General features: G+C 44.0%; 1 protein-coding gene across 2 annotated transcripts; it reads right to left on the bottom strand.

Moving 5' to 3' along the window:
* Positions 1 to 649: 649 nt before the first annotated feature.
* Positions 650 to 19423, bottom strand: olfm1b (olfactomedin 1b). Of its 2 annotated transcripts, none has more exons than XM_079289471.1 (6): positions 18961 to 19423; positions 10315 to 10464; positions 9487 to 9642; positions 7195 to 7414; positions 4146 to 4252; positions 650 to 2728 (listed from the first exon to the last, which is right to left on the bottom strand). In XM_079289471.1, the coding sequence occupies exons 1-6, from the start codon at positions 19024 to 19026 to the stop codon at positions 2054 to 2056; spliced, it is 1374 nt and encodes a 457-aa protein (XP_079145597.1). In that variant the 5' UTR covers positions 19027 to 19423; the 3' UTR covers positions 650 to 2053. The 2 variants fall into 2 exon arrangements, with proteins under 2 accessions (XP_079145597.1, XP_079145596.1); XM_079289470.1 differs by lacking the exon at positions 18961 to 19423 and adding an exon at positions 11878 to 12359.
* Positions 19424 to 27110: the final 7687 nt, after the last annotated feature.

Genomic DNA, 27110 nt, shown 5'->3' with positions numbered 1-27110 from the left:
ATCATTTATTCATCGATCGAAACATCAGAGGGCTAAGGCGCAGTGGGGGAGTGGGAGCAACAAAGAGCGGGGAAATAAGACTTGATGATAAAGGAGGGGGGGGGGGGGTGGAGGTGGTGGGGGTAGAAGTGAAATTGAGTGGAGAACAAAGACGGGGAGAAAATTGTTGAGTGAACAAAAAGTTTTTTCCAGTTATAACTCTGTTAGACAACCAATACAACGAGAGGTATCTGATATCTAGTGTTATCAGAAGCCAATAGGAATAAAAAAACAAACTAATAGCTCAAACTGTACGAGGTCAGATGATCGATGTCTTGGTAATACCTTAAAGTCTTCATTGAAAAGATACACAGCCTCTTTCAGACTCCTGAGAATGTGACACAGCCTGTGAATGCTTCATCACGGGGAGACCTCCCTGCACCATCTGAATGAAGGAGTTCACCCAAACGGCAGGAAGTCAGCGCATTAGTTTTGATGTGAACGTGATCTCCACATGGACAGCCATGCGCTCGGTGTGCGGTCACATGGCGGCCTGCAGCTGTTTGTAAGGCAACAATCCCAGCGTCAGATTTCTCTGGTTTATTGACACGAATCATTAACTATCTCATCTCAGATACAACACATGTCCAGCAAAGCGCAAAAGGGGTGACAAGCTTTTGAGGGTATACATTTAAACAGCATTATCCTTCACTAGCAGTGTGGGGGGGGGGGGGGGACATGAGACAGGATTATCCTCAATAAAAAAACGCTCTCCCTACTACAGGCGCATGATGTGAATTGAAGATAGGAGGACCAGGTTCCCAGGATACAATACTCGATACATTCTGTGATTTCTTCTTTTTTTTTGTTCAGAGAGATGTGAGCTGGATAGATTCATCCCACGCAGTCCAAACAAACACGTACAGAGGCAACACCGGTGCCAACAGCTACAGTGATACAAGAACATTTGAAAAGTGAAATGATTGCAAAGAAGACGGAAAATGAACAAAACAAGAACTAAATAGAAAGAAGCAGGAGGGGGGGGGGGGCAAAAACAAGTAGATGTCTTTGCAAATCCTCAAATCCCAAAGGTATTCTACCTTGTTCCTCCTCCCTCCCTCCTCCCTCCCTCCTTTTTATAGTATCATACAGCAAAAGACATTCAGAAGAGACCGCAGTGATAGAAAACACTCATGCAAAGAAAGCCTTGTTCACACACCGTCACTAACACGGGAAAAGCATCTCAAACAGCAGCGCTGTCAACAGTCAGTGCCTTCAGGTCTTTTGGTGGATGTTGTTATTGTTGTTTCTCGATACAGACTTTGATTTGCTACTGTTCTTGATCAAAACAAAATGACAGACTGCACCCATTAGGCCATCAAGTGTTCTGAGCAGAATGACCTCCCGCTGCTCTGTCTGTCCGTGGGACCCGGGGGTCCGGCAGTTCATCTCCAACAAGTCTTTGTGTGGAGGACCCCCGTTGACCAAAAAGGAAAGTTCTGTTGGGAGGCGTTCTACAGAAGAGCCACAGGAATGAGCTAAGGTTGATATTCCACAATATAAAAAAGGCGTGATGATTTTTTTATTTATTTTTTTTGGCATCTGATCTTATTCTTTTTAAATCTGATATTAGTCTACTGTTACAATCATGTTCTATGTGTCAAATAATTAAAGTGTTTCATCCCAAAGTTAAAATACGTCTGACAAAATGATGGCAGCTATTAAAATAAAGTCTACTATGGGTTACAAGTTATATGAAGACCTTTTATCTACAAACAGTTCTGTTTTATTGACAATCATCTGATACTGTGATATGAACTGATAAAGCTTTTTTCCCCCTGTAACAAATATATCACATTTTGGAATGAAACCCTTCAATTTTAGATTTGTTTTTTCTTCAGTGTTGTGTATATGCACATTCATTGTGTTGATGCAGTCTCTCAGTCGAAGTTATTTGATATTATAAATAGAATGGTCTCGCCGTGGTCTTTTTCTTTCACAGATATATTTTTGTATATAGGGAGATCTCTACACAGACAATATGTATTTACGTATGTAATCCATTTTTCCGCGGTTACAGCTCTTCTGAGCGGATAACGTGGAACAGCGTGACATTGTAGAGCACCTGGTGGCCATTGTTCCAGGCATAGAGGGCTCGGTCACGCGGGTTGTAGTCCAGCATGGAGATATGCGAGTACTTATTCTGGAAGGCAATGTCGATGTACTCGTAAGTAGAGGAGTTGGTGGAGTAGGCGTAGTACACCTTGGTGCCTCCCGAGTATCCGTTGGTGACGTAGAGCGTGCCGCAGATCATAAAAGACTCGCCGGCACTCCTTTTTGGGTGGTTGGTGGTCCAGCTCTTGAGGATCTGCAGGGTGCTGGGGTTCAGCTTGCTGAGGACGATGTTGCCGGCGTTCTGGTTGGTGGCGTAGACGGCCCACAGGCCTCCCTCGTCCACCATCAGGTCAATGTCGGAGTGGCCGCCCCAGGCGTAGTGATACGCGTTGTTGAAGCCGGCGTAGTCGAGCTGCCGGGACTTGCTGATGGAGGAGGTGCGGAAGTCGAACTTGATGATGACGTGGCTCTGGAATTTGTTGAAGAAGATGGAGCCGTTGTAGACCACCTGACCCGTCCCCGACCACGGGTGGGGCAGCCGGTGGGACGTGAAGTTGTCCGACGTCATAAAGTCCTGCATCGACTTGTACTCTCGCACGAAGCGGTTGTTGTGGTAACCATCCATGTACCAGACCTAAACATCATGACAAGAGGAATAAAGAAGAATCCGCATCAAACACAGCAGCACCTCAGAACCCCGATCACCGTCAGTGTGCCGAGAACACCTGGATCTTTAATGCAGATCACACACAATGAAACAAATCCCGCCACTCAACATGCATCCCAATTAAGGCAGCGCTGAGACTTCCTTAAGGGGCAGACCGAAGCTCAGATCCGGCAGCTTCCGAATGCAAACAGCCAGCGTGACAGCCGCAGGGTGGCGTGAGCTGAGCCCCGCAGGGGTAACGCTCATCATTCCAGATCAAAGGCCTGTCTCAGCTGCTTCCACCCGGCTTCCTGCTGCTGTCCCCCCCCCCCCCCCCCCCCCCCCGGGATGGTGGGCAGAGAGCTCTTACTCCGGAACTTGTGCCTCAAACACTTCCTTTGTCTCAGAGAGACACCTGAAGCACTTCCCCCTACCTGCTTCCATGAGCTGCTGCGATTTACTTAATGAATGATTCATATCAAGGAAGTAGGTCCCCAAGGGCCCGGAAAACAAAAAATGGAAGTACGGAGACAAAGAGATGAAAAGAAATGTCTCAGAACTGTCTGCTCCCATCAGTTTCATTTATTCTCCCTTTTCCGCCCTTTGATACCGCAGCACATCTTTCATGTGTTCAGTTCACAACGTATTAGTTTCTACAAAAAAACGTTGCCTTTTACAGTGTGCTGATATAATCTCAGTCAGCAGTAAGTTCCACTATATTTTAAAATGCAGCCTGTATTGTCATGACAATTAGCCTGCAGGAGGCAAACTGCATCTTCCGGCAGCTACTGTACCGTACGCTGCCGGTTTGTATCCCCTTTCCTCCCATGTGACGTGAGTTCTGTCTCTCATGAAGCCGGTGCACAAAGAGCACGTAGCCGACAAATAAACATTCTTTATTTCAAGCTACCTCCCTTCCTGTTAAGACCCCATAGATTCATCCCCGGCATTTCACTTTATTACGTTCTAGCAGTAAAGCGCATTGAGCCGACAGAAACCACAATCAGAGGGAAATCAGATTTGATCAGCTGATAAAGACAGTGACCAATTAACCGCTGATTAAACTTCACAGCGAGAGTTGAGCTTCACCTGTGATCAAGGCCAACTCTTACTTTAGAGTCTGCATCTATCACTGTTTGAGTAGAGCTCCGGGGATTTGTCTATTCAGCATTAAATGTTTACAGCCAGTGTGGTTGTGTTAATATTCTCAGTGCGTGTCAAATATTGCCAGTACTGCAAATTGCCTGTGTCGTTTGACCAACTCTTTAAAGCCCAATGATATTTCTATCACACCGTAGACGACAGAGACAATCTGAGAAGGTGAAACCATTCCATCAAAATTGATGCAGATCACATTTCTGTCGATCAACGAACAATCCCAGCTCTAAAACACTCGAATACATACCCGCGTATCTCCTTCAGGTGCCAGGGGGTCAGTCATCCAGGAGCCGAACCTGGATCCAGACGTCTTGATGGTGATGGGCTCACTGATGCCCGTCAGCTTGCCACATGCTGCAAAGGAAAGAGGTGAGAGGGGAACATCTAGAGCGACACCCATTGGGATATTTAGACCAATTCAAAAACCGATTTCAAATCCAAAACGAGTTCGCCTGGAGATTGAGTGAGTCGACGTCCAGCTGGAGGCTTTTCCCTTTGCGCGTCGCGCTGCACACGAGTTGCTTATTATTCGTTTCACACATGCCGATGCCTCTTTTAACCGCTGTGTGTGGATGTGTGAGAAAGAGGGAGCGCCACTGTGTGTTCTGCTCCAGAGTGCTGCTCTTAAGCTGCCGCAGTGTTAATTAGTGTTGATTAAGGTTCAATTTGACAAAACTAACACTGGGTTCTGTGTCCCTGCCTCACTGAGAGCACCTCAGAACACCGCTGCAGCGCATCCATTGGTTATGAAATTGGCGTTTTTTCAAGACAAAAGTCAATGAGACGAGTTCATTTGACGCCGCCAATGAGTCGCTCTGATATGCTAATTTAAAGAGTGGGACTGTGACGGCGGCTCACTTTAGGTCACATTAGCATCTTCCGCTGTGAAGCATCGCATCCATTAACTCCTTGTTAGACTCATCATCCCTCTTTCGTCACAGCATCTCTGGTGTTCTTGATCATTTTGCTTTGAAGTCGCTCTCTCTCTCACTCTCTAATCAGGTCAAATTCATTTCCCTTATACAATGAAAAGTGTGTGTCATGAGTTTCGGCGTGTCTTCATGTGTTGCCTGTGACTGTGTGGGCATCACACCTCAGCGGCGGTGCTGAGAGACGAACACATGGTCACATGAGCAGCATCTACTATCTCCAGTGGGGGGTTTGAGTCCCTTACGTAACCCTCAGTGGGATTAGAGGCCGCAGTAGCACATTGGCCATTGATTTATTGAATTATTTTCCCTCTATCTTTAGAATGTAGAACACTTTTGGTTATTTCACACAAGAGATTTCTCTTCTCTGTTAGCATATTTAGTTATTGTTTTATGTCACAGAGAAATGATTAACTATTGATTCTGTGGCAGGAGAACGTGGCTATACATTATGCCTTGTAATTGTATTCTCTCCAGAGGAAAAGGAGGGTGAACACAATGGCTGCAAAGCAGGTAGCCGGGGGGGGGTTACGTGCTGGTATGACTTTCCTGCTCCATTCATCAGTGTTTTGGGTGTGACGGGACTGCATTTGCCTCAAGCTCTCTGTGCCTCTGCGTTGTTCTGGGGCATGGCACAGGGTGATTTATTTATTTGATTATTGCCCAGCAAGCTGGCATGTCCCCTTGATCGATGGCCATTGTGTCCCTGCAGCCGCCGGTCTGTTCGTCTCTGCAGCACAAAACAGCTTGAAGGACAGCTCTGCAGGGACCCGAGTTACTCTCTTTCACTTTCCCAGCTCGCCTTCACTTTATCACTCTTTCTCCTTGCCCCTCACCACCTCCTATCAATTCCTCCTGTCGCTGTATCTATTGTTCAATGCTCACATTTCTCCGGCCTTCTTTACCTTCATTCCCCCCCCCCGCACCCTCCTCCTGTTAATCTGCAGATGCAAATTGGTCTTGCGACCTTTGCCAGTTTACTCTCAATAACGAGAGCAGCGGAGTCTATTTGTGTGCACTATGCATGAGTGCCTATGCAACCGTGTGAAGATGAAAGGAAGAGCCACCCTCTGATCGGCCCGAGCCGGTCCCTCGCTGGGTGACCTCGCCCTTATCTCGTCTGATCTCAAACACACACACACACACATGTGGCCAGTAAATGAAGAAAGTAAAACTGTGTGGGCTGAGATCAGGCGTCTGCTTCTTGTACTCTACGTATTCAATTCAAATAAAATCTCCGCGTCTCGACCAGCTGTCCACAATGAACAGTAGGCTTTGTAACCTAAAGTATTTTCCCACTTCCTTTCTGTCATCTTGCACTGTGAATATTTTGAACAGGGACACAATATACCCGTGATGTGCTGCGTGTAAGTGTCTCTGCTCTTGCAATTTATCTTAGTCACTGAAGTGTGGGTGTGCATCTATTAGCACTGTGGGCTGTGACAGCGGTGTGAAGAGACTGAAACCGAAGATAAGACTGCGATAGAAACTTCCTGTGTGCTGCTCTCTTCCTCGTTGGTGTGTGTGTGTGTGTGTGTGTGTGTGTGCACTCGTGTGAAACACCTAATCGTGTATTTAAACAGACCATCTCTTTCATCACCGGCGGCCATGTTTTTGGACGCTACCATAGATTCATGCAGGTTCGCAAATTCCGTTGTAATGTATTACAATGTAACTTGCGCAATTGTCCACACAAATAAAGTTAAAAAGGTGGGCCGTCAGGCCTGATGCCATTTAAGATATTTGCATGATCAATTCATCTGTCAATTGTTGAGTTATTCTATAAAATGTTGTAAAACAATGAAAAAAATATCTATCACAATTTGACAGAGCCCAGTGTGCCATCTGTAAGTTTGTTTTGTCCAATAAACAGTATAAAATCCCCAAATATTCATATTCATAACATTTACAGTAACAGAAAAGCAGCACAGATGTTGTTTTGATTGATAATGTCTTGAATTGATTTTCTGACAACCGACCATCGGTGTCCTTTGAAGGAAGAAACACAGATGACACAGACGTTCTCTGGATGTAATTCCAGTTCTATGAGTGCAGGTGAAGCCCTGTAACAGACGTCACTGTCGGTTTACTTTGAACACGTGAGAGTATATACCGACAGCATCGTCTGTCAGAGGGCGAGCACAGTGAAATACAACCACAAAGGGTCATATGTATGTCATGTAATATGCATGTGAGTGCTCCAGCATTTCAGCCACACACAATGTCCCTGTGATGTTGTGAATCCTGTGAATATGCCTGAGGAAATCTTTCTGGCTAATCACAACATACTACATGTCAGTACAGGGGTGTGTTTGTGCATGCACATGTTTGAAGCAAAAGTGTGTGCCAACAACTTTCTGCGCCTACCTAATTTTTGCATGCATGCTCGGAGCCTCTCCTCAAGATTTGACACTCTGCTGTGGAGCTCCTCGTAGTCATAGGCCCCCATCTCCTCCTGAAGTTCGTTTAGAACTGACGTCAGATTCTGGACCTCCTCCTTAAACTGCAATACCAATTTGGCATCGGCTTTGTACTCCTCCAACACTGGTATCAACGGTCTAAGCTCCTCCATTTTCGCTTTTATGGCCTGAAAGGATTAGAATAAGCTCGGTTGAGTGTCATGCGTGACAAAAGGAGAAAAGAAAAGAAAAATAAAGAAATAACACCTGACTGAACCTGACTACTCTAACTCTATCCTGCCTCTTCACTGACCCCTGTTTGTGTCTGCGTTCAGTGTTTGTGTGTGAGCAGCTGTGTGTGTTTTTTGTCTGTGCAGGTGTGTGTCTGAGCAAACAAACCCAGGTAACACGCTCCGCCCGCTGGACGAGCAGAGCGGGTGGCTCCGTCCCCGGCAGTGACCAGCCGTTAAAAAGCAAGCCCTCGGTACACCGACAACAATTGGGAAAGCTCTTTATTGGTCATCATCGTTTAAAATGCAACATCGTATTAAGGGTTACATGCTTTTACATGTCACACACAACAAAGTGACTCGAATTTTACGTCGATGGTTTTACGTATAGATTTGTTGAGTAACCAAATATGCATAGACAAAAGCCAAAAGAAAAATAGAATGAATAACAGCAATTGTTAATAATAATAATAATAATAATAATAATAATAATAATAAATGTATCGAGGTTTGAAAAAGAAAGCTTTTAAATGGAAAACTTTGACAGCAGTAACATGCAGGAAGAGATCAGTGGTGGGTTGGTTTGGGAGAAGGCTGGGGTTTCTTAGTCTTAATGCTGCTAACGGTAAATTAACTGTTTGACGCCCAAATGCTCTCAGTACTGTGGCCCAGTTCAGGGGAATCTGGAATTGACCTGCCTCTTCTTCCCTGTGGCTCTCTTTACATGTCTTAAAGTTAGCCCTGCAAGCAAGAAAATGACAAACTGTTGACAGGGGCTTGAGCTTGCTAACCTCGCTGACAAGACACACAAACAAACGCACACGCACTTAGTATATGCACTTCAGACATGTTACAGAAAATTGCACACATGCACTGAATGTGGGGGGGGGGGGGTTGGTGGCATGAGGTGTTGTGAGCATGCAGCGGTGATCACACACACACACACACACACGCGTGTATTGTGCAGGTGAGATCGTACAGGTACAAGTGAAACAATGCATTTGTGTGAGAGACAGGGCTGGGTGTTGAACCGCAATGCTTTCATGGTACCAGCTGGAAAATGTTTGTGGCAGAGAATGAAACAAAGTTAAAAAAATGTTTTTAAATTGGCATCGAATGCGTCTTGTTTACTTATTCTTTTGATTTTGAAAGTTCTTGCATGGCCGCTTGCGTTTAGACAACCGGTTAGCACTCGAGAACTTCTTTTGTGAAACGGAGAGCTGAAACGATTGGTCGATTATGCAATTGGTCAGGCGGCAGCAAGATAATCGTCAATCTTTTGAAAATTGGTCGATCGTTAAAAGTCACTTTTCGAAGGAAAATGCCCAGATTCCTCAATTGCAGCTCCTCGATGGTGGAGACGTGCTGCTTTTCTCCGTCCCAGGACTCTTGGTCGGATAAACCAAGTCATTTGCGAATGTTACATTTTGCTTTAAAGATGCTGTGACGGTTACTTTTCATTATCTTATAGCCAGTTTCTCCTTGAACTGAGAGTTAATAAAGCCAAGTTATTAGCAGTCCTTATTGGATGAAAAACAAAGACGTGGCATATCAGCACTAGTTTCAAAACATGTTACGGGATACCCCACCCTACCAACTGAAAGCTCTCCCGTCCACGGTTCATTCTAAGGTAACGAAAGCAATTCTTATTTTCAGGTGATTATACTACTAATACTACATATTCATATTCCGTTTTCACACACTGTCCCTTTAAGAAAAAGTGTGTGATAAACGTAAATCTCCTAATGTCCAAGTTGATTTAGGATTCCATCACATGGTCTCATAAAGTGAGTTGGAGTGAAATAAGGACATGAATTCTTGCAGCTGAGTTTATGTGTCCAATTATTGAACCTCCTATGATTATGCATGCATTATGGATTTCTCAGTATGTGGTATGGTGGTTGAGTCAATTTAGCATCTCCACAGTGGGAACACGGAGACACAAAATGGGTAAGGCTGTGCACAATGGGCTACAGAGCAGGTATGACAGAATGGCGGTTGGGTCAATGGCTGGAGATCCGGCTCCGTACCTTGTATTGCTTGGCGATGTTCTGCTTGTGGTTCTCCTCCACCTGCCTGAACTTGGTTTCCAGACCACGGAGCTGGCCCTCCATCTTCTCCACATACTGCAGGTCCCTCTGGGTTCGCTGGTCCAGGACCTGGATGGACTGGGTCATGTTCTGGACCTGAGGTGCCACATGGACACATTGGACCGAGTCATGAAATCAAATCTCTATTTTATTACAGTCTAATTGGAGCAATGAGTAGGAGATGCAGGGAGAACGCAACAGACTGTCAATATGTTGTTTTGTCTTCTCGCAGTGACTCACAAACTGACATCAGACCAACTCGTCAGGGGCCTCAGACACATGGTGGACGTGTGGAATGCATACTGTTAAGACATTTGGTTTCTCCAAAACTGTTGGAGTCTAGAAACTCCAGAAACCTGGCACATCTTCCGTTTATTCATGAAATATCTGTTGATGTCTGTATTTCTTGGTGTGGATCGACTCCATTTTAATTTTTTCATAAATGTGCTTAAATGTTCTTTTTATGTAAATAGGAAACCACCAGCAGCCTGTGTGTATTGGACCGGGTTGCATCATTAGATGTGTTGCCGTGGCTGTGTGCAGTAGAATAGAAACTCACGGTGTGTAGCTGCCTCCCATGATGCATGTTTGGTTTCCAGGGAGCTCATTAGAGCATGATTCCTATTCTTGTCCAACGGGCAGACCACAGTCGTGGGTAAGCCTGTGTGTGTGTGTGTGTGTTTGTACAGTAAAGGGGGGGTCACTCTGGGTATTGCATGACTTTGATTGCTATGCTCATGAGTTGGTGAGGAGTTAAGCGGTCATTACCTTCTCTAGCAGCTGCCTCAGTTGTTTGGTGCGGGCATCCCGTGAACACATGGACTGCTGGGGCGCCACCACAGTGCAGACACACCTTCCCTCACTATCCTGGGCTGAACTGTACACCTGCCACGATTCCTCCGGGTTCGCTGGCAACACCTGAGGGCGAAAGAGTGGATAGAAAGAAGAGAAGGGCAGTTGAGCAGCGATGCTGGAGCAGATAAGAGAACAAAAAAAGCCGGAAAAGACAAACGGGTACCATAAAAACACATCCTGGCATTCCTCTATGAAATCACAGAGGTCACTTTGATGCTATTTGCCCATTAAGGGCATTGTGCCTGTGGGACGTGAAAGCCGCATTGCATTCATCCCCACCAGGACACCACCTCAACCTGGCTCCACCCGTTTTGCACCATCAGAGAGTGTGTAAATCCACACAGAGGGACGATGCAGCCAATCAAGCCAGCTGGAGCTACTCCCATTTTTCAGCGGGCTGGGTGTGTGGAAGTGTGAAGTGTAACGTGTACAACGTCAGAAAGAGGGTTGTTTTTTTCTCCTCCTGAGAGATAAAGAGTAACCTGCTGATCAGATAACACGGAGTGAGTGACTTTGATAAAGATGTTCATCACTGCATCAGCGATAACAATCACTGGACAGATCTGCTGATTGAGTCAATTAGAAAGAACGAGTGACTTCACAAAATCCAAAAAGGAGCAACGACAGCGGCTCGGCCGCACTGCTTTCTACTGAAGGATGTGCTGACAAGACAAAGAAAATCACTATCGAGCAACAGCCTTGGCATCTCGGCGTGCATCTGTAGGCCGACTCAGTCCGTCCTCTTCCACCGGCCACTGACAAATGAAAATAAAATCTCATGAATCATAAAAAAAATAATGCTTGAATCTTCTCATAATCATGAAGCAAACATGGCACGTTCAGGATAACTGAGTAACTGTCAGTTTTTTTACATCCGCTGTTCTAAATGTCAGTGCAAACCTCCACTTGACAGAGAGCGCTCACATTATCACACCTGCACAGAGGCAGCTCACAATCTGCCAGGAGCCTGACAGAGGGACAAAGAGACGCTTCATCTCGACTCCAGAACAGAATCATGGCTTTTGAACGCCTCTCTCATTCACACAGGCTGGGGAAGGACAAACGAGGACCCCCCCGCTGTTTGGGACAGAAAAAAAACTGCCTGTAAATTTCTCATGTCAGTCGGTTAAATACTCTACCGTGGATCTCTTATTTGTAGCAATACCAGAGAAGAAGAAAAAAGAACCGACTGATAACTTTCCACTGAGTGCAGGCTGCTCATATTGACAGGGACAGCAGCCCAGTGGTGGCTGGAGAAACATCAGACGCAAGAAGATCTCTATGATGCCTCTCCAAGTCTCTTTTTTCCCCCCCACTTTTGCATGCGTCCAGCAGAGCGCATCATTAATTATGAACCAAAGCGCACATATTGTTGGCACGCTTATGTTTCAATTCAAATGCAATTGCAACATTCATTCAGGAGGAAAATAAAACCCTCAACCAGCCGCAGGAAATATGCGAAACTTGCGCACTTACTCCCGTGCTCCGGTCTGGGTACCCTCCCTGTGCCGCCGTGAGCTTGGTAGTGTTGAGCCCCACCAGAGAGGGGAGGGTCTGCGACATCCAGTTGGTAATCATCGCCATGGTGCTGAGCACGACGCCGATTTTCAGCAAAGGAACCGACATCTTTGCGCGCTGCTTGGACTTTTTTCAATTTTTTTCAAATTTTTTTTGACGCCGTTTTCATTCTACAGATTCCTCCGGTGAGAAACAAGATAGGCGAGTCATGTTGCCCAGAGCGGCTTGCTGTTTCACCCGGGACTCCGGCTCGGCTGGTCTTTTTTTGGACATCTCCGGCGAAGCACTGGCGACGAACGAGTCGGACGCGAAAGAGACGACCTGAACGTAAAAGGGAGCTCGGGACGGAGAAAAGAAAAACTGCAACACTTTCTCCAGAGGAGGATAAAGAACAGGAAAAAAACCCGAGAGCTGGAAGCGTCTTTTGGATAGCTCCTCTGCATGCGTTGTCCCGCGCACTGCTGCCTCTCCGGTTCACCGTTACTATTTGGTTCACGCCCGACGGTCCGCCTCCTGCCTTGAGTGAGCTCTGTGATTAAGTGCCACTGACTACACACACACAGAGGCGGCTCCGAATGGATGAGAGGAGGAAGGAGGAGGTACTACGGATCTACCTCTACCGCCAGACTCAATGATGTCAGCCAGGTTGGGGTCCGTACGTGGTAATATCTGGGATTGCGCCTGATTCGTTCACAGCTGCCCGACACTGACTGCCCCCCCCTCCAGAGGGAATGACAATGAGCAGTGCGGCTGAGGTCGGCCGACAATGATGCTGAGGGATATTTTCATAGCGGACGGTGACATGTCTTTCTCCGCTGCCCTATCAGGAGAGGAGGCTCTCCATCATAGAGGCAAACGTGCTCCGGATCGTGCGCGGTAAAGCTCATTAAAACTAAAACATGCACATCACAGTGATGCAACCACTAAAAAGTCCACATGTCAGAGTACACACGACAAAAAAAACAAAACAAAAAACGCACGTGCAGAATGTCGCATCTCAGGGACAGAGGGGTGCGAGAACTCGGGGTTATGTATTATTGATGGGTAACCGGATGCCTTGAGCTCCAACAGAGGTGAGCTTTTTATATTTGTCATTCGCGTGACTCTGGCGCCATCGTGTAGCTGATTTGAGTGTTGCCGAAATCAAAAGAGAGGCGCTTTTTAAAATACAAGGAAGCGGCACAAAATCTGCAACAATTAAAACTTGTTTTTTTTTAAAGACACTTGTCGATTTCCAATTACTTTACGTTGCGTCCATGCACTGAATGCATGGTTAGTATTAGAGTGAACACGGGTTATAACTGCTTTATAGAGTGCAGTTGAATTGTGCTGATTGTGTAAATGATAATATCTCTCAAAGATAACTAATAACTGAGTTGTCATCGGGGCCAGACTCCAGACGACGGCCTAAATTGCAGCACTGCATGATACACGAGGTCTCCAGAACAGCATGAGTGCTCTGCGTCCACAACTATTTCTGTCAGCTCCATAATGCATTTTTCTGGTAAAATGAAACAGACTGAGAGACAGTCGGCACTCACTGCACCTCCATATCGCTCTCCCCCCCCCTCTCTCCCTGCCTCTCTTGTCTCTCCCACTTCTTTATGACCTTTGAGGTGAGAGCTTGCAGTCGTTGATGGCTCCACAGATTACTTTGAAGCATCGGCTGGGGTCAGCTCACCGCTGTGCACCGCTGTCCAGAGTCCATTCTATAGTCTGGTGTTAATACGGTGCCGCTCAGTGCAGCGCAGCGCCCTCTAATCACATATAGCCTTCAAGAGGGTACAGCGAGTCTTCTAAGCCTCCCAGGCGTGGATCCCATTCCGTTTTAATGGTGGGGAAGCAAATGATCAAAAGCTTTGCTCCCACCTCAAACACAAAGTCAGTATTTTATACGGCAGCTTCAGGAGGAACGCCACAGGTGCACTGACTCAATGGAAGAAATCAATTAATCAATCAATCACTATTTATAGAGACATGTGTCATTTAAAACCACTCATTAGTAGCTGCCTCGAAGAAGGATTGATTTTGTTTTTCATACAAGATCTCAAAAGCAACGCTCGCACAATGATCAGTGGCGCGGTCTGATGTAAAAACCTTGCATCAATAGGACGTTGTAAGAGAGGTGTTGTTCAAACTATATGATAACTGTAAGAGAACAACTTGTGGTGGTACTGTAGGTGTGCCGTCAAAGTTATTTTCTCTTTACAAAGGACGCATATTGTGATTTATAATATAATAAAAGCTCTACACACCTTTATAATATAATAAAAGCTCTACTTATCTTTATAATATAATAAAAGCTCTACACACCTTTATAATATAATAAAAGCTCTACACATCTTCATAATATAATACAATCTCTACACACCTTTATAATATAATACAATCTCTACACACCTTTATAATATAAGAAAAGCTCTACACACCTTTATGATATAATAAAATCTCTACACACCTTTATAATATAATAAAAGCTCTACACACCTTTATAATATAATAAAAGCGCTACACACCTTTATAATATAATAAAAGCTCTACTTATCTTTATAATATAATAAAAGCTCTACACATCTTTATAATATAATAAAAGCTCTACACACCTTTATAATATAATAAAAGCTCTACTTATCTTTATAATATAATAAAAGCTCTACACATCTTTATAATATAATAAAAGCTCTACACACCTTTATAATATAATAAAAGCTCTACTTATCTTTATAATATAATAAAAGCTCTACACACCTTTATAATATAATAAAAGCTCTACTTATCTTTATAATATAATAAAAGCTCTACACACCTTTATAATATAATAAAAGCTCTACACATCTTCATAATATAATACAATCTCTACACACCTTTATAATATAATACAATCTCTACACACCTTTATAATATAAGAAAAGCTCTACACACCTTTATGATATAATAAAATCTCTACACACCTTTATAATATAATAAAAGCTCTACACACCTTTATAATATAATAAAAGCGCTACACACCTTTATAATATAATAAAAGCTCTACTTATCTTTATAATATAATAAAAGCTCTACACATCTTTATAATATAATAAAAGCTCTACACACCTTTATAATATAATAAAAGCTCTACTTATCTTTATAATATAATAAAAGCTCTACACATCTTTATAATATAATAAAAGCTCTACACACCTTTATAATATAATAAAAGCTCTACTTATCTTTATAATATAATAAAAGCTCTACACATCTTTATAATATAATAAAAGCTCTACACACCTTTATAATATAATAAAAGCTCTACTTATCTTTATAATATAATAAAAGCTCTACACACCTTTATAATATAATAAAAGCTCTACTTATCTTTATAATATAATAAAAGCTCTACACACCTTTATAATATAATAAAAGCTCTACACATCTTCATAATATAATACAATCTCTACACACCTTTATAATATAATACAATCTCTACACACCTTTATAATATAAGAAAAGCTCTACACACCTTTATGATATAATAAAATCTCTACACACCTTTATAATATAATAAAAGCTCTACACACCTTTATAATATAATAAAAGCGCTACACACCTTTATAATATAATAAAAGCTCTACTTATCTTTATAATATAATAAAAGCTCTACACATCTTTATAATATAATAAAAGCTCTACACACCTTTATAATATAATAAAAGCTCTACTTATCTTTATAATATAATAAAAGCTCTACACATCTTTATAATATAATAAAAGCTCTACACACCTTTATAATATAATAAAAGCTCTACTTATCTTTATAATATAATAAAAGCTCTACACACCTTTAGAATATAATACAATCTCTACACACCTTTATAATATAATAAAAGTTCTAAACATCTTTATAATATAATAAAAGCTCTACTTATCTTTATAATATAATAAAAGCTCTACTTATCTTTATAATATAATAAAAGCTCTACACATCTTTATAATATAATAAAAGCTCTACACATCTTTATAATATAATAAAAGCTCTACACACCTTTATAATATAATAAAAGCTCTACACATCTTTATAATATAATAAAAGCTCTACACACCTTTATAATATAATAAAAGCTCTACACACCTTTATAATATAATAAAAGCTCTACTTATCTTTATAATATAATAAAAGCTCTACACACCTTTAGAATATAATACAATCTCTACACACCTTTATAATATAATAAAAGTTCTAAACATCTTTATAATATAATAAAAGCTCTAAACATCTTTATAATATAATAAAAGCTCTACACACCTTTATAATATAATAAAAGCTCTACTTATCTTTATAATATAATAAAAGCTCTACACACCTTTATAATATAATAAAAGCTCTACACATCTTTATAATATAATAAAAGCTCTACACACCTTTATAATATAATAAAAGCTCTACTTATCTTTATAATATAATAAAAGCTCTACACACCTTTATAATATAATAAAAGCTCTACTTATCTTTATAATATAATAAAAGCTCTACACACCTTTATAATATAATAAAAGCTCTACACATCTTTATAATATAATAAAAGCTCTACACATCTTTATAACATAATAAAAGCTCGAATAGTATTTCTGACTATGGGCTTTTTCACTCTATTACATCTTAGCGAACAGGTGTTTGGGCTGTACAGTAGGATAACCACATTGACACACCTAGCAATGCAATAAATGCTGAAACAGTATTGCGAAAAAATCACATTTCCAGCCTGCAAGTGAACCACAAAATGCACCGCATCTCCACCTACTCCTCCTCTGCTCTCTCTGCCTCTCTCTCTCCACTTGCTTCACCAACCATACTGAATAATAAATAGCTTCAACCCCAGCTGCCACGCGTATTGCAATTCAGCTCAACTCCATCTCAGTTTCTCACATCAAAAAAACCCGGATTGATTCCTATGGTTTCATACATTTAAAATCCCACCAACTTGTTTCAAAATCATCCCCTCGCTGGAGCCCTGATAGTTTCAGCTTGAGCCGTGTTACACGGACTTGATTCATGTGAATTGGAAGCGATTTCTTGAATGTAACAACACATGCATTCTTTTTCGCACGACGATTGTTTGTGCTGTGGAATGTGGGTTTTGCACGGTGCCATCTGTGTTGTCAGGTGTCTGCGAAGATGCTTTAGGATGTGGGCCCGAAGCCATGTGGGAGCCACGAGGTGAGGAACGGATGCCGCTCTGGCTGCTCAGTTCTTCTCTGTGAGAACACCAAGCGGTGGGGTGAAATCCTTCAGCGGTGGGGATAGAGGTAGAATTAAGAGGAGAGCCGCCTCCTAATCAGGCGGCTCCCTCGGCCAGATGTTGAGAGACAGAGCCACAGCTGCCCTCCACGCCGTCTGAAGCTGCGTGAGACTTTTGAAGCGAGGTTTCTCCATGTGGTCATTAAGAGAGCGTCTTTGTTCAGCAGCAAAGGGCATGGGCCGTGCTCATGAGTAATCCGGCAATAAAAAAAGCCTCTGTCTCTGGATACACCTCTCACTTTCTTTTTTTTGCATCTGTCTTCAAACAGAGCTGAGATGTGGAGAGGGCTGGCCTTCCTACAGTGAGATGTTCTGTGGGTTTCTCCAGCAGAGGCTGTATGAATAGAGCCTGTCAGTGTCTCTGGTGTTTCTGCTCTCCTGTGGACTTACATCGACTTACCTTCAAACAGATGAACACAAGCTCTCGGGCCACCAGAGAAGCACTGTCACCGTAACGTGGGGGCTGACCCGAAACCCGACTGTCACGAAAGACAAAGTGGAGCACGCTCTCTGTTCCTCCCTCCTCCGGCCGATGGCTTCCATCAATCAGTGCACATAGCCCCGATGTGCCATCGTGTCAGCACTTGTGTGCACTCTGTACGGCTGCACTACTCGTGTCCAGTTCAGATTACAGGCGCACACGTTTGCTGCTTCAGGAGATGAAAGGGCACCGGCGATAACTGTGCGTAATGAAAAATGGTTCCGCTCACAGCACGCCGACATTTCTCATACATTTGCTGAAATCAATATTGCTGGCACAGTTGTGTCAAGGTAACATTCCATCAATATTCTAACACATTGGTTATCAGGGCCAGCAGGGTTTGCAGCAGCCTACTTCGAACACATTTTATTGAGTTTGTCTCTTGGAGTATATTACAGATACTCTGGGAAAAGAGAAGCACTTATTGATACCTCTGTCAGATTGGATTTTTAGTTTGCAAGTCTCCAATTACCAAACACAATTGGATTCGCACACGAGAGAGAGAGAGGCAAATGAAATGTGACTCTCTGTTCGAGCATGGGCAATTAAATCGTCAAATTCTTCAATCCGGTGGTGGCAGGGCCTGGTGATTAATAAATTCACTCCCCCTTCATAACACTGTCTGTGAGGATCTATGAAGGCAACAGCTTAATGCTACAGTAACTATGATATGTATTGCTGGAAATGGCCTAGAGAGCAGGAAGTAATAGTTCCAGTAAAGGATCACAGAGATGCATTTCATTGACCGGTAAATGTGTTTACTATACTGCTGAGCTGGGTCGCTTTACATTGTTGGACTGAATGTTCTTTCCCCCCCCCCCCCCCCCCCTCACAGAGGCAAACAGTAAGTCACATGTGGTCATGGAGCATGCTCCAAACACCTTCTTTGAGACACTGCATTTGATTGTGGAGCCCTGATTTAAGAGCATGCAGCCCTTGATTCAACAGTGGCCTTTTTAGAGAAAGCTACAGGCAACATATTGTATCAGGCAACAAAAAAATAAGCCCTGCAGTTGATTAATCTGATGAGAAAACTGACAGATCATGCAATAATCCCCCCCCGCACTGGCTCTGCTGGATCTGTCCGCGCCCGTCAAGCACAATGCATTCACATCATGTAATCCCACCCGTTAATCTGTTTCAGCAGGGGGTAGAGGGCTAATTCACGGGGACCCTTTACGCGAGGTAAACGGGTAATCTCTCCGTGGATCTGAAGCCAATTAACCGCCAGCTTTTTTTGCTTTTTAACACAGGAAACACACACACACAAAAAAAAACCTACTTGTGTGAGTTCTGTGCCCATGAAGATGAGGAGAACCAGACTCAGGAGCTTGCTCGCGGGCTGCATCTCTTGCCTCCGGTGTGTGTGGACCAGCGGTCTCACATGCAGATCGAGTCCCTTCGCGTCCCCCCCTGCACAGCGGTCCTCTCCTCCCGGCTCTCCTTTGCGTTGCGATGTCTCGGTTCTGTCTCTCTCTCTCTCTTTAATACTATTGTTATTATTAATATTTGGTCCCTCGGCAACCCAGTGGCAGATAGCGACGGATCGGTTTCACGGAATCGTCTCTGTGCATATTCATTTCATATCGGGAGCCTCTCTCTTCGGTGCCTCTCCCCTTCGGTCCTTCGTGGCCGCACTTTATTTCTCGCTGCGACGGACTGCGATGAGCGTTGAGCTGAAGACGCGCAGACACTGTTCGGGCACGCGGCTACAGAACCTTCACTCGGATATTGCCAAAAGTTGACCTCCCCGCCTTGAGCTGCCCGTGTAAGCTCTCGATGGAGGAGGAAGAAAAGGAGCGTGACGGCGCTGTAGCATGCTGAGAACGGAAGTAGCATCGGCAAGAGAGGGAGGTTTAAATTGGCAGGAGGAGAAATGCCTCGCCAGAATGGGTTTCTGTAAACTAGTACAACAACAACAACAAAAAGAACAAATTGCCAAGTCAACATAAGTTTTTTTTTAATAAAATAAATATGCTATCTTCATGAAAATACACAAGATGAAGCAGCAATGTAGATCAATCTGCAGTGCCTAATGTGCGTTACTGTATGTAAAAATAAATGCTGCCTTGTCTTGATGTTCTGGAGTATTCCTTCCAAAATGATGTCATCTTCTTGAAAAAAAGGTATTAAAAACTGTGAAAACTACATTTTTCTGGAGCCAACGTTGCCGTTTTGGGGGCTTGGAGTAGTTTGACAAAGTTTTAAAATCAGTGGTGGAAGAAGTATTGAGATCTTCTACTTCAGTCAAAGTACAGCGATACAAGTCAACACTATAAAAACATGACATTACAGGTCAAAGACATGCATTCATAACTGTATAGCGATCTGCACGAAGTATCAAAAGTCTTGCGGCTCCTGTTATATCACATCATTGGATATAATACCAGTTATATCATTTGATTATGATACTAATGGTAATGGGAAAATATGTTTTGAACACTCTCTGACAGTGACACAGCAGATCCCTGCAGAAGTAGTCAATCATTGAAAACGTTGACTCTTCTCCCGATTAATAGACAGTTTCCGTAACATAATGCATTAATATGTGAGCATTTTATGTTTCATCAGGGGTATGTCAAATCGTAATCTTCACAGAACCTGCCAATTGAATTTGATGGGATAAAAAGTATTCCTATATCTGAAATGTAAAGAACTCAAAATGTTCTCGTGCTCCAGTGTACTTGAATGCGTTACTCTCCACCTGAAAATAAAGAATTGGAATCAGGCCCAGGGTAGAGTCATTACGATGATTACTCTTATTGTTTTTGCATGATTAGACCTCTTCAGGACTGTGCGAGCAAGTACAGTATTTGACTGACATCTCCCTCACCTTCAGGATAATGTCGTTGCATCTGTGAGGACGGGACAAATAGCACTTTCATCCAAACAAATGTATCCTTCATCCTTAATATAAATGCCTGGTCCCCTTATAGATCCAGTCATGTTATCAGTATGCTTCATGCCTCATGTAGAATACTACTCTGATACAGGCACTCTGTGGATGTCAACAATAGGCTCTTAATTGGGAGGTCACGTGGGTCTGCGGCTGCTCTGCTCCTGCCTGTGACTGTCTCAACCACATTATACGCTAACAGCTCAGTGGCCTGTAGACTCTCAGCTGAAATGAATTCTCTTCTGGTGGCACCGAGATGCATAAATCACCTCGGTAATGGAACCGGGCCAAGTTCATATCTGTATTCTTGAACGCGGACTCTCATTTGTCTGTTAGCAGATTCTTTTGGCCGGTCTGCGCACCTGAGCGGAGCAAAGCAAGGTCAAACCGAGGACAGGTTCTTAAGCTCTGGTGATTTTCAGGGTAGTGAGGGTGCTTCGTGGGCGTCTGATTGTGTTTGCAACTCCTGTGATGCTTTCCATCACGCGCCGGACGCACTCATGCAGATGCATGCGTGTGTGTTCAGCTCACTCACAATGAGGATTTGATTGTGGAGCAAGGGAACGGGATCTATGAGCAATGAAAGTGGAACGCTGCCGACAAAAAGAGGAACATTCGTTTTGTCGGCAGGAGCCTTTCTCTGCGTGGTGGTACACACAGCGCACACACTGGACAGCAGGAGACACCTCTCACCGGCAATTTGGCCGATATTAGTGTGTCTCTGTTGCACGGAGCCACTGTGGACACCACCACTGAGCACAGCAGTCCCCTTCTATCACGACTGATGAGCTGATTCTGTTATAAAGTGTTGCAGAGTAGAACAGGAAAGGCACCGTGCATGCGTGTTTGTTTGCCTTTTGGGTGTTTATTCATTGGAGAGAAGACACTCGGCTACATAGATTAATTACTACGTTGCGGATCTTGGCACATTTTTACCTTTACGTTTTTGCGAAAACAAAAAATCCAATTAAGACGACAGGTTTGGTTAATGTGTCTCCTCGCTTCCGAGTCGACTGATGCTATAGCAGACCGAGGACAGTGGTGAACAAGTGATCAACACAGGAGACAATGGAGCGCCACTGTGATTTGGAATAATTCAGTGAAAAAGCTGTCCAAACTAAAGCTGAGCGGGGGTGTTGATTGAATGTGGCCGCTTGTATGGCTGCTCCTCCTCGAGATTTATTTCCGACCCGTTGAGCTGAAAATGCAAACTGCTGAATTGTCTTGTTTGCATGCAGATGTCTTTAAATTGTCTCCATCGCAGGTGCATCGGAGGGGAAGTCACCGCGTAAAATGCCTGTGCTGCATTAACGCTCTGTGAAGTAGCATTGCATTTGTATGGTGACTAAGACTGCACACTCCCATTCACACACACACACTTCCTCTCACTCGCTTTGCTTCCTGTTTTGCTTGAAGAATGTACTAAAAAGATGAGATTTGGCATATATGTTTCCGAGTTTCACAGGGAAATTGATTAAACCATCCAAAATTTCTTTTCGTTTGATAGAGGCCCAGTTCTTTCGCCAATTGAGTTGTTTTCTTCTCCCAGTGTTTCGTGTGTGTGTGTGTGTGTGTGTGTGTGTGTGTGTGTGTGTGTGTGTGTGTGTGTGTGTGTGTGTGTGTGTGTGTGTGTGTGCGTGCATGAGAAAGAGACGCAGGGAAAGTGAGTAAAAGAGCTCCAGTTTAAATTTAGGTCCCAATAGAATGTGCGTCTTTCCTCTCAGGCACGCTGCCATTACTTCCCCCTTTCATCACGTCCTGTCCCTCTGCTCTCTGCAGGGTTGATGCTAAAGATGGCTATCAAAGATATGTTTCGCTCGTCTGCTGTAGCTCAGCAATGCTCCGTTCATTCAGTGCGCTGCCAACCTGGTCTGTATGGGTCCAGGACCTTGATCTGTTCTGCAGTTAAAGGGAGATGAATTAACAGCCCCAGTGTGTGTTGATCTCAAGTCAGTATAAATGCATTGGATAACAACTCTATGGGCATTCAGCCTTCAGACCTTGAGAGGAAAAAAATGCCTCAGTGTTGTACAGAGAATGAAGAGGAGAGGGGGAGGAGGGGGAGGGGGAGGAGGGAGATGAGGAAATTAACAAAAGCAGAGTGCAAGAGGGGAGCCAGGATGAAAACATCGTTCTCCTATCTATCTTGACAAATGACAAGTCGTGTTGAGAACAAACAATTATCACTTGAATAGAACCAACGCCTCTGCACTTATTGAGATTCATGTATAGCTGGCATTTATGGCAGGGCGGCCTTTCAGAAACTGGAGATATCCATTCGACAAAGATAAATATTCTGGCACAGAGTGTAAATTCCGGATTACTGCAAATGAAAAAGTGTGGTGGAATGAATCAGTTTTCAGTCATTTATCTTCATCCGGGCAGATCCACGTGAAATCCAAAAATGCAGCCTTTGACGCTGGCTGTCAGATGCCAGATGTTAAACATGGTTCTAGCTCTGGAGCGATACAGGCAGCCATCGACCGTGACACATTCGTTCAGATGATTGCTCCCCGTGATTGTATACCAGCTGAGGGATATTAGACCGTGTTTACAGCATCAGGTGCACACAGTGAGGCAAACACCGCTCCCATACTGCAGGATGGTAATGTCACCAGACACCCTGCTCGAGCAATTCAAGAGCCATTGACTCGATGTCGGGATGAAGTCGCATTATAACGGCCCCTCCAACCACCACATCCAAAAATCATGAAAGCTTTATGGGAAGTTCGGAATCACAGAGACGAATTAGATCGTTAACATCTAACATCCATGGCCGAACCTCGTCCATCACAGGACTGCCGGCTTTCCTTCTTTAAGGACGGACTAATATCTCGATATATGCAGCCGACAGAACACTGAACAGTTTAAAGACATTTATGCAACTGACAATTTGCTGAATTCCATCCCATGAGCAGTAATCATCCAATCATAGCTTAGCAACCGTAACTAGTCACGGCAGATCAAGCTTTGTATCTCCCCACATGTTGAAGTGGTGCACAAGGGGGCACAAGAGCGTATTATTCAAAGAGTTTGGACAATGGTGGGTTTTTATAGCCTTTCCAAGACAAAAATACAACAGCAAAAGTGTGAGAATTTGAACGGTGAGTTTGTCTGCTGTCACTTAAGCTGCACAAAATAGCAGGCGAACTAGCTATGGCACTCTATTAGGTACACTTGTACAATCTGATTGAATTCAACAGCTCTGTCATACGTCATAAAAACACCAAACGGCACAAACGTGGAAGTCAGTAGTCAGTCACGTGAGCAAGTATGAATGTTTAATAATATCCGTAGCAAACAAAGCATCCGTGGCCGTGAGGAAAGAGAATTGCATCACATTAATGTTACATTTCACACTTCATTAGGTGCACCTGTATACAGAGGCGGCTCTAGACTATTTCAAATGGGGGTCCAGGCCGGGGCCACATGGGATTTTAGAGGTACCAATAATATTACGTTTAGGATTGCAGTTTTAAAACAAGCTAACGGACACAACCCAGCTAAAATATAATATAATATGCCAGGGACAGTTGGTAGAATTGTCAGTTTCTGGCTCGAAATAAACAGCTTGCGTTTGTCTACCTCTGCGTGAAATGTTTCATCAATTTGTAGGAATTTTGAGTGGTCAATCTGCCACCCTTAGAACTGTATACACTGCATATGTGCCATGCAAGAACAGAGTACAGTAACTAAGGGGGTGAGCACGGGGTGTAGCGAGTCACTCCTGCCCCTGAATCCATCTTTTGTACAGCTGCAGGTGTTTAGGCGGATGATGGAGACGTTTCCGAGGGCGCTCTGTAGGTGGTGTTGGTTGCTTTGGGTGTTGCCGAGCCCACACAGTTTGCTCCGGTAAACACAGGCAACTCAAGGCTGCAGGGTGGAGAAGCCTACAGGCCAGCCCTCAGGCCCTGCCTTTGATTTGACCAATGCAGACATTTACAACAACGGCACAAAATCCCAAATTGACAAATGTTATGCACGTCACGCCTACACCTTCAGCCAGAAACGCAGCCAATCCAGAAAGATCCAGACGCATTCACTGTGCAACACACTCGCTGTGGATGCTCTTTTATTCAAGGTTGTATATCCAGTCTGGTACGCGCATGCTGCCCACAACCACATTGTCACAACGTATTTACAGTTGAGTGACCGCATGGGTATAGAAGGTTTCAATGTCACTTTATGAGCCTATTTGTTTCCCACTGTGTCCATTCAGCTGCTTCAACCCTCTATTAAAACTAAGGTTTGTGTATTTCTTCCTTCATCTCTTAATTATCCGTTCCATTCATTCCTTACTACACCCAGTGTTCTGTGCCGAGATATTATCATCACTCAGACAGTGCGGTCTCTCTCCATGTTTGTCTGCCCCCGAATAGGCTGCAGTGCTGTCTGCGTGTGTTGTTGCTGGGGGGCACATATCAGCAAACGACTGCTATGCCTCTGATTTATGCTCGTCTGTGAGTGTGAGTGTGTGTGTGTGTGTGTGTGTGTGTGTGTGAGTGTGTGTGTGTGCGCGTTTTAGTGACATACCGCTGCTCACAGCCCCTGGAGGGACCCCTCTGTCTTAGAGATCCATGCATCATAATGCATCAGCGATATACAAAATAGATGACCAGAGGTTATGTAGGTCATGCCAGAACGATGCTGCAGACATGCACAGAGGGACATTGACAGAAAATGGGAGACGGGGAGAAAGAACGAAATAGGAGAAAATGCAGCAGGAGACGGACTGATGGATAAGCAAAACAAGAGACAGAAGAGAGTATGCAGAGGAGAAGGACAGGTCGTTCTTTACGTTAGTATTTCTGTCATACGGTGCCATCCTTTGTTCGCTCGTCACACGCAGCATCTCTGCATGGTTGTTGTATTCATGTCAGAGATAATTGTACGATGATGCCACCAGTTGCCAGATCAGTAGTTAGAGGACGGAGCTGCATCTCAGCAATGTGCTTTTCACCCTACTGGGTTGCCAGACTTGTGAATGTCTTTATTACGCCGCATTAGCTCGCAGCAATGCCCCACCTTCTGCGTGTCCTCGAATAATAGCGTTGCTGGGCTACTGATTCCTTCACTGTTGTTTTTGCCTTGAAGGTCAATGCAGTGCAGTTTAACCCTCATTCAAATGCTTGTTACTGTAACTGTGTAGGCTACAGCTGTTAAAGTGTGCAAACAATATCATTGCAAAAGCTGTACATGTCACCATGTTGTGTTTGAAATAGATGCAATCGACATTTTTAGATCAACAATGGAAGAAATGATTCCATACATGTGAAAGGATGTAGTTCGTAGTGTATTTTGTACCTAATTGTTTGGCTTTTAAAATGAGCTCAAAACTTTATTGTTTTGATTCCCTCTCACCATTGTCATATGGGTCAAGCTGGGACACACCTGTATGCAACCAGTACAGGCCTGTTTTGTCTGTCTTCTGCACCAAACAGCATAAAACTAGCTGGTGAACATAGAGGAGCATTTTGCCTTCTGTATTTCAGTTTTTTTGACAACCAAAGCCATTAGACGCCAGCAACTAGAGGAATGAAGAGGACGATGAAGGGCAGGGGTGTGAAGAGCTGGTGCCGAGCGGGCGGCCACCTCAGCAGACCCCCAACCAGCAGCAGACACCACATCAGCAGCCACCTGAGGTGAAGCCACCCGGGCATGTTGCAGCGCAGGAGGAAGAGAGGGAGGAAAGCAGAGTTGTAGGGCCAAGCCAAAGCAGTCTGCCAGAGGACGAAAAGGTGAAGAGGTTGAGGAGGCTCAGGGGCAGCGGACGCAGTCCTGGAATACGCCATCTCTTCTTCTCTGACTCCATTGGTAATAAAGTTGGTAGGATCTATGTGCATGAGTGCTTTGTATTTTTCTAATTAGATGTGACACCCATAATTCTAAATATGTATTCACAGAGAAATACCTGAGGGGTTACCAGAGCTTCCACGAGGGCAGCTGGAGAATGCCCTCATTAAGGACAGCAGGGTAAGCTCTGCCATCTTTTTAATCGCCCACGGAGAGAAAGACCTCTACTCCTCGCTGTGCCTGGACGGCATGGAGGGCATCAGATAGTTAGTGTGGCTATCCTGATCAATTATCAGTAAGCGGCTATGACACAAGTCCGATGTGAACAGCTTCTAAATCCAAGCCTGTGCTTCTGCAGACGGTCATCCCACCTCAAGTCCATGGGCAAAACAATTACAACGACCATCGTCTACCTCCGGAATGTATTTCAGTTTGTGAAATATTTAGAGGAGACCCTGCCAGAACCTCTGTCGCCTGAACCGGGCTCAGCTTACATCACCACAAAAAGTTCTGCTGCACCGGATCGGCGTCAAGTCTAACAAGAAGTCCCGGGTCAAGAGGTACCAGCAGCTGGCTAAAGGCGAGATCCCGGGCCACTGGGTATATGTCTCTGTCCATGGTGCTGAAGCAGTTTGTGTTCTCTCCTTTGCCTTGTCCTTGTTTCAGAATCAGAATCAGAACCGTTTATTGCCGAGCAAGTTTGCACCTACAAGGAATTAGTCGTGGCGGGTGGTGCGTAGCAT

The sequence above is a fragment of the Melanostigma gelatinosum genome, assembly GCF_949748355.1.
Source record: "Melanostigma gelatinosum genome assembly, chromosome: 18".
Taxonomy (NCBI): domain Eukaryota; kingdom Metazoa; phylum Chordata; class Actinopteri; order Perciformes; family Zoarcidae; genus Melanostigma; species Melanostigma gelatinosum.
This window is presented reverse-complemented; position numbering and strand designations above follow the sequence as displayed.

What these genes read in the sequence shown, in the direction of transcription:
- olfm1b (XM_079289470.1), bottom strand. Translation starts at nt 12,027, where the DNA reads ATGTCGGTTCCTTTGCTGAAAATCGGCGTCGTGCTCAGCACCATGGCG. An exon ending in TGAGGCAGCTGCTAGAGAAG is followed by an intron (nt 9,643 to 10,314) that starts GTAATGACCGCT and finishes GTGGCACCTCAG; the next exon opens with GTCCAGAACATGACCCAGTC. An exon ending in CACCTGAAGGAGATACGCGG is followed by an intron (nt 2,729 to 4,145) that starts GTATGTATTCGA and finishes CATGATGTTTAG; the next exon opens with GTCTGGTACATGGATGGTTA.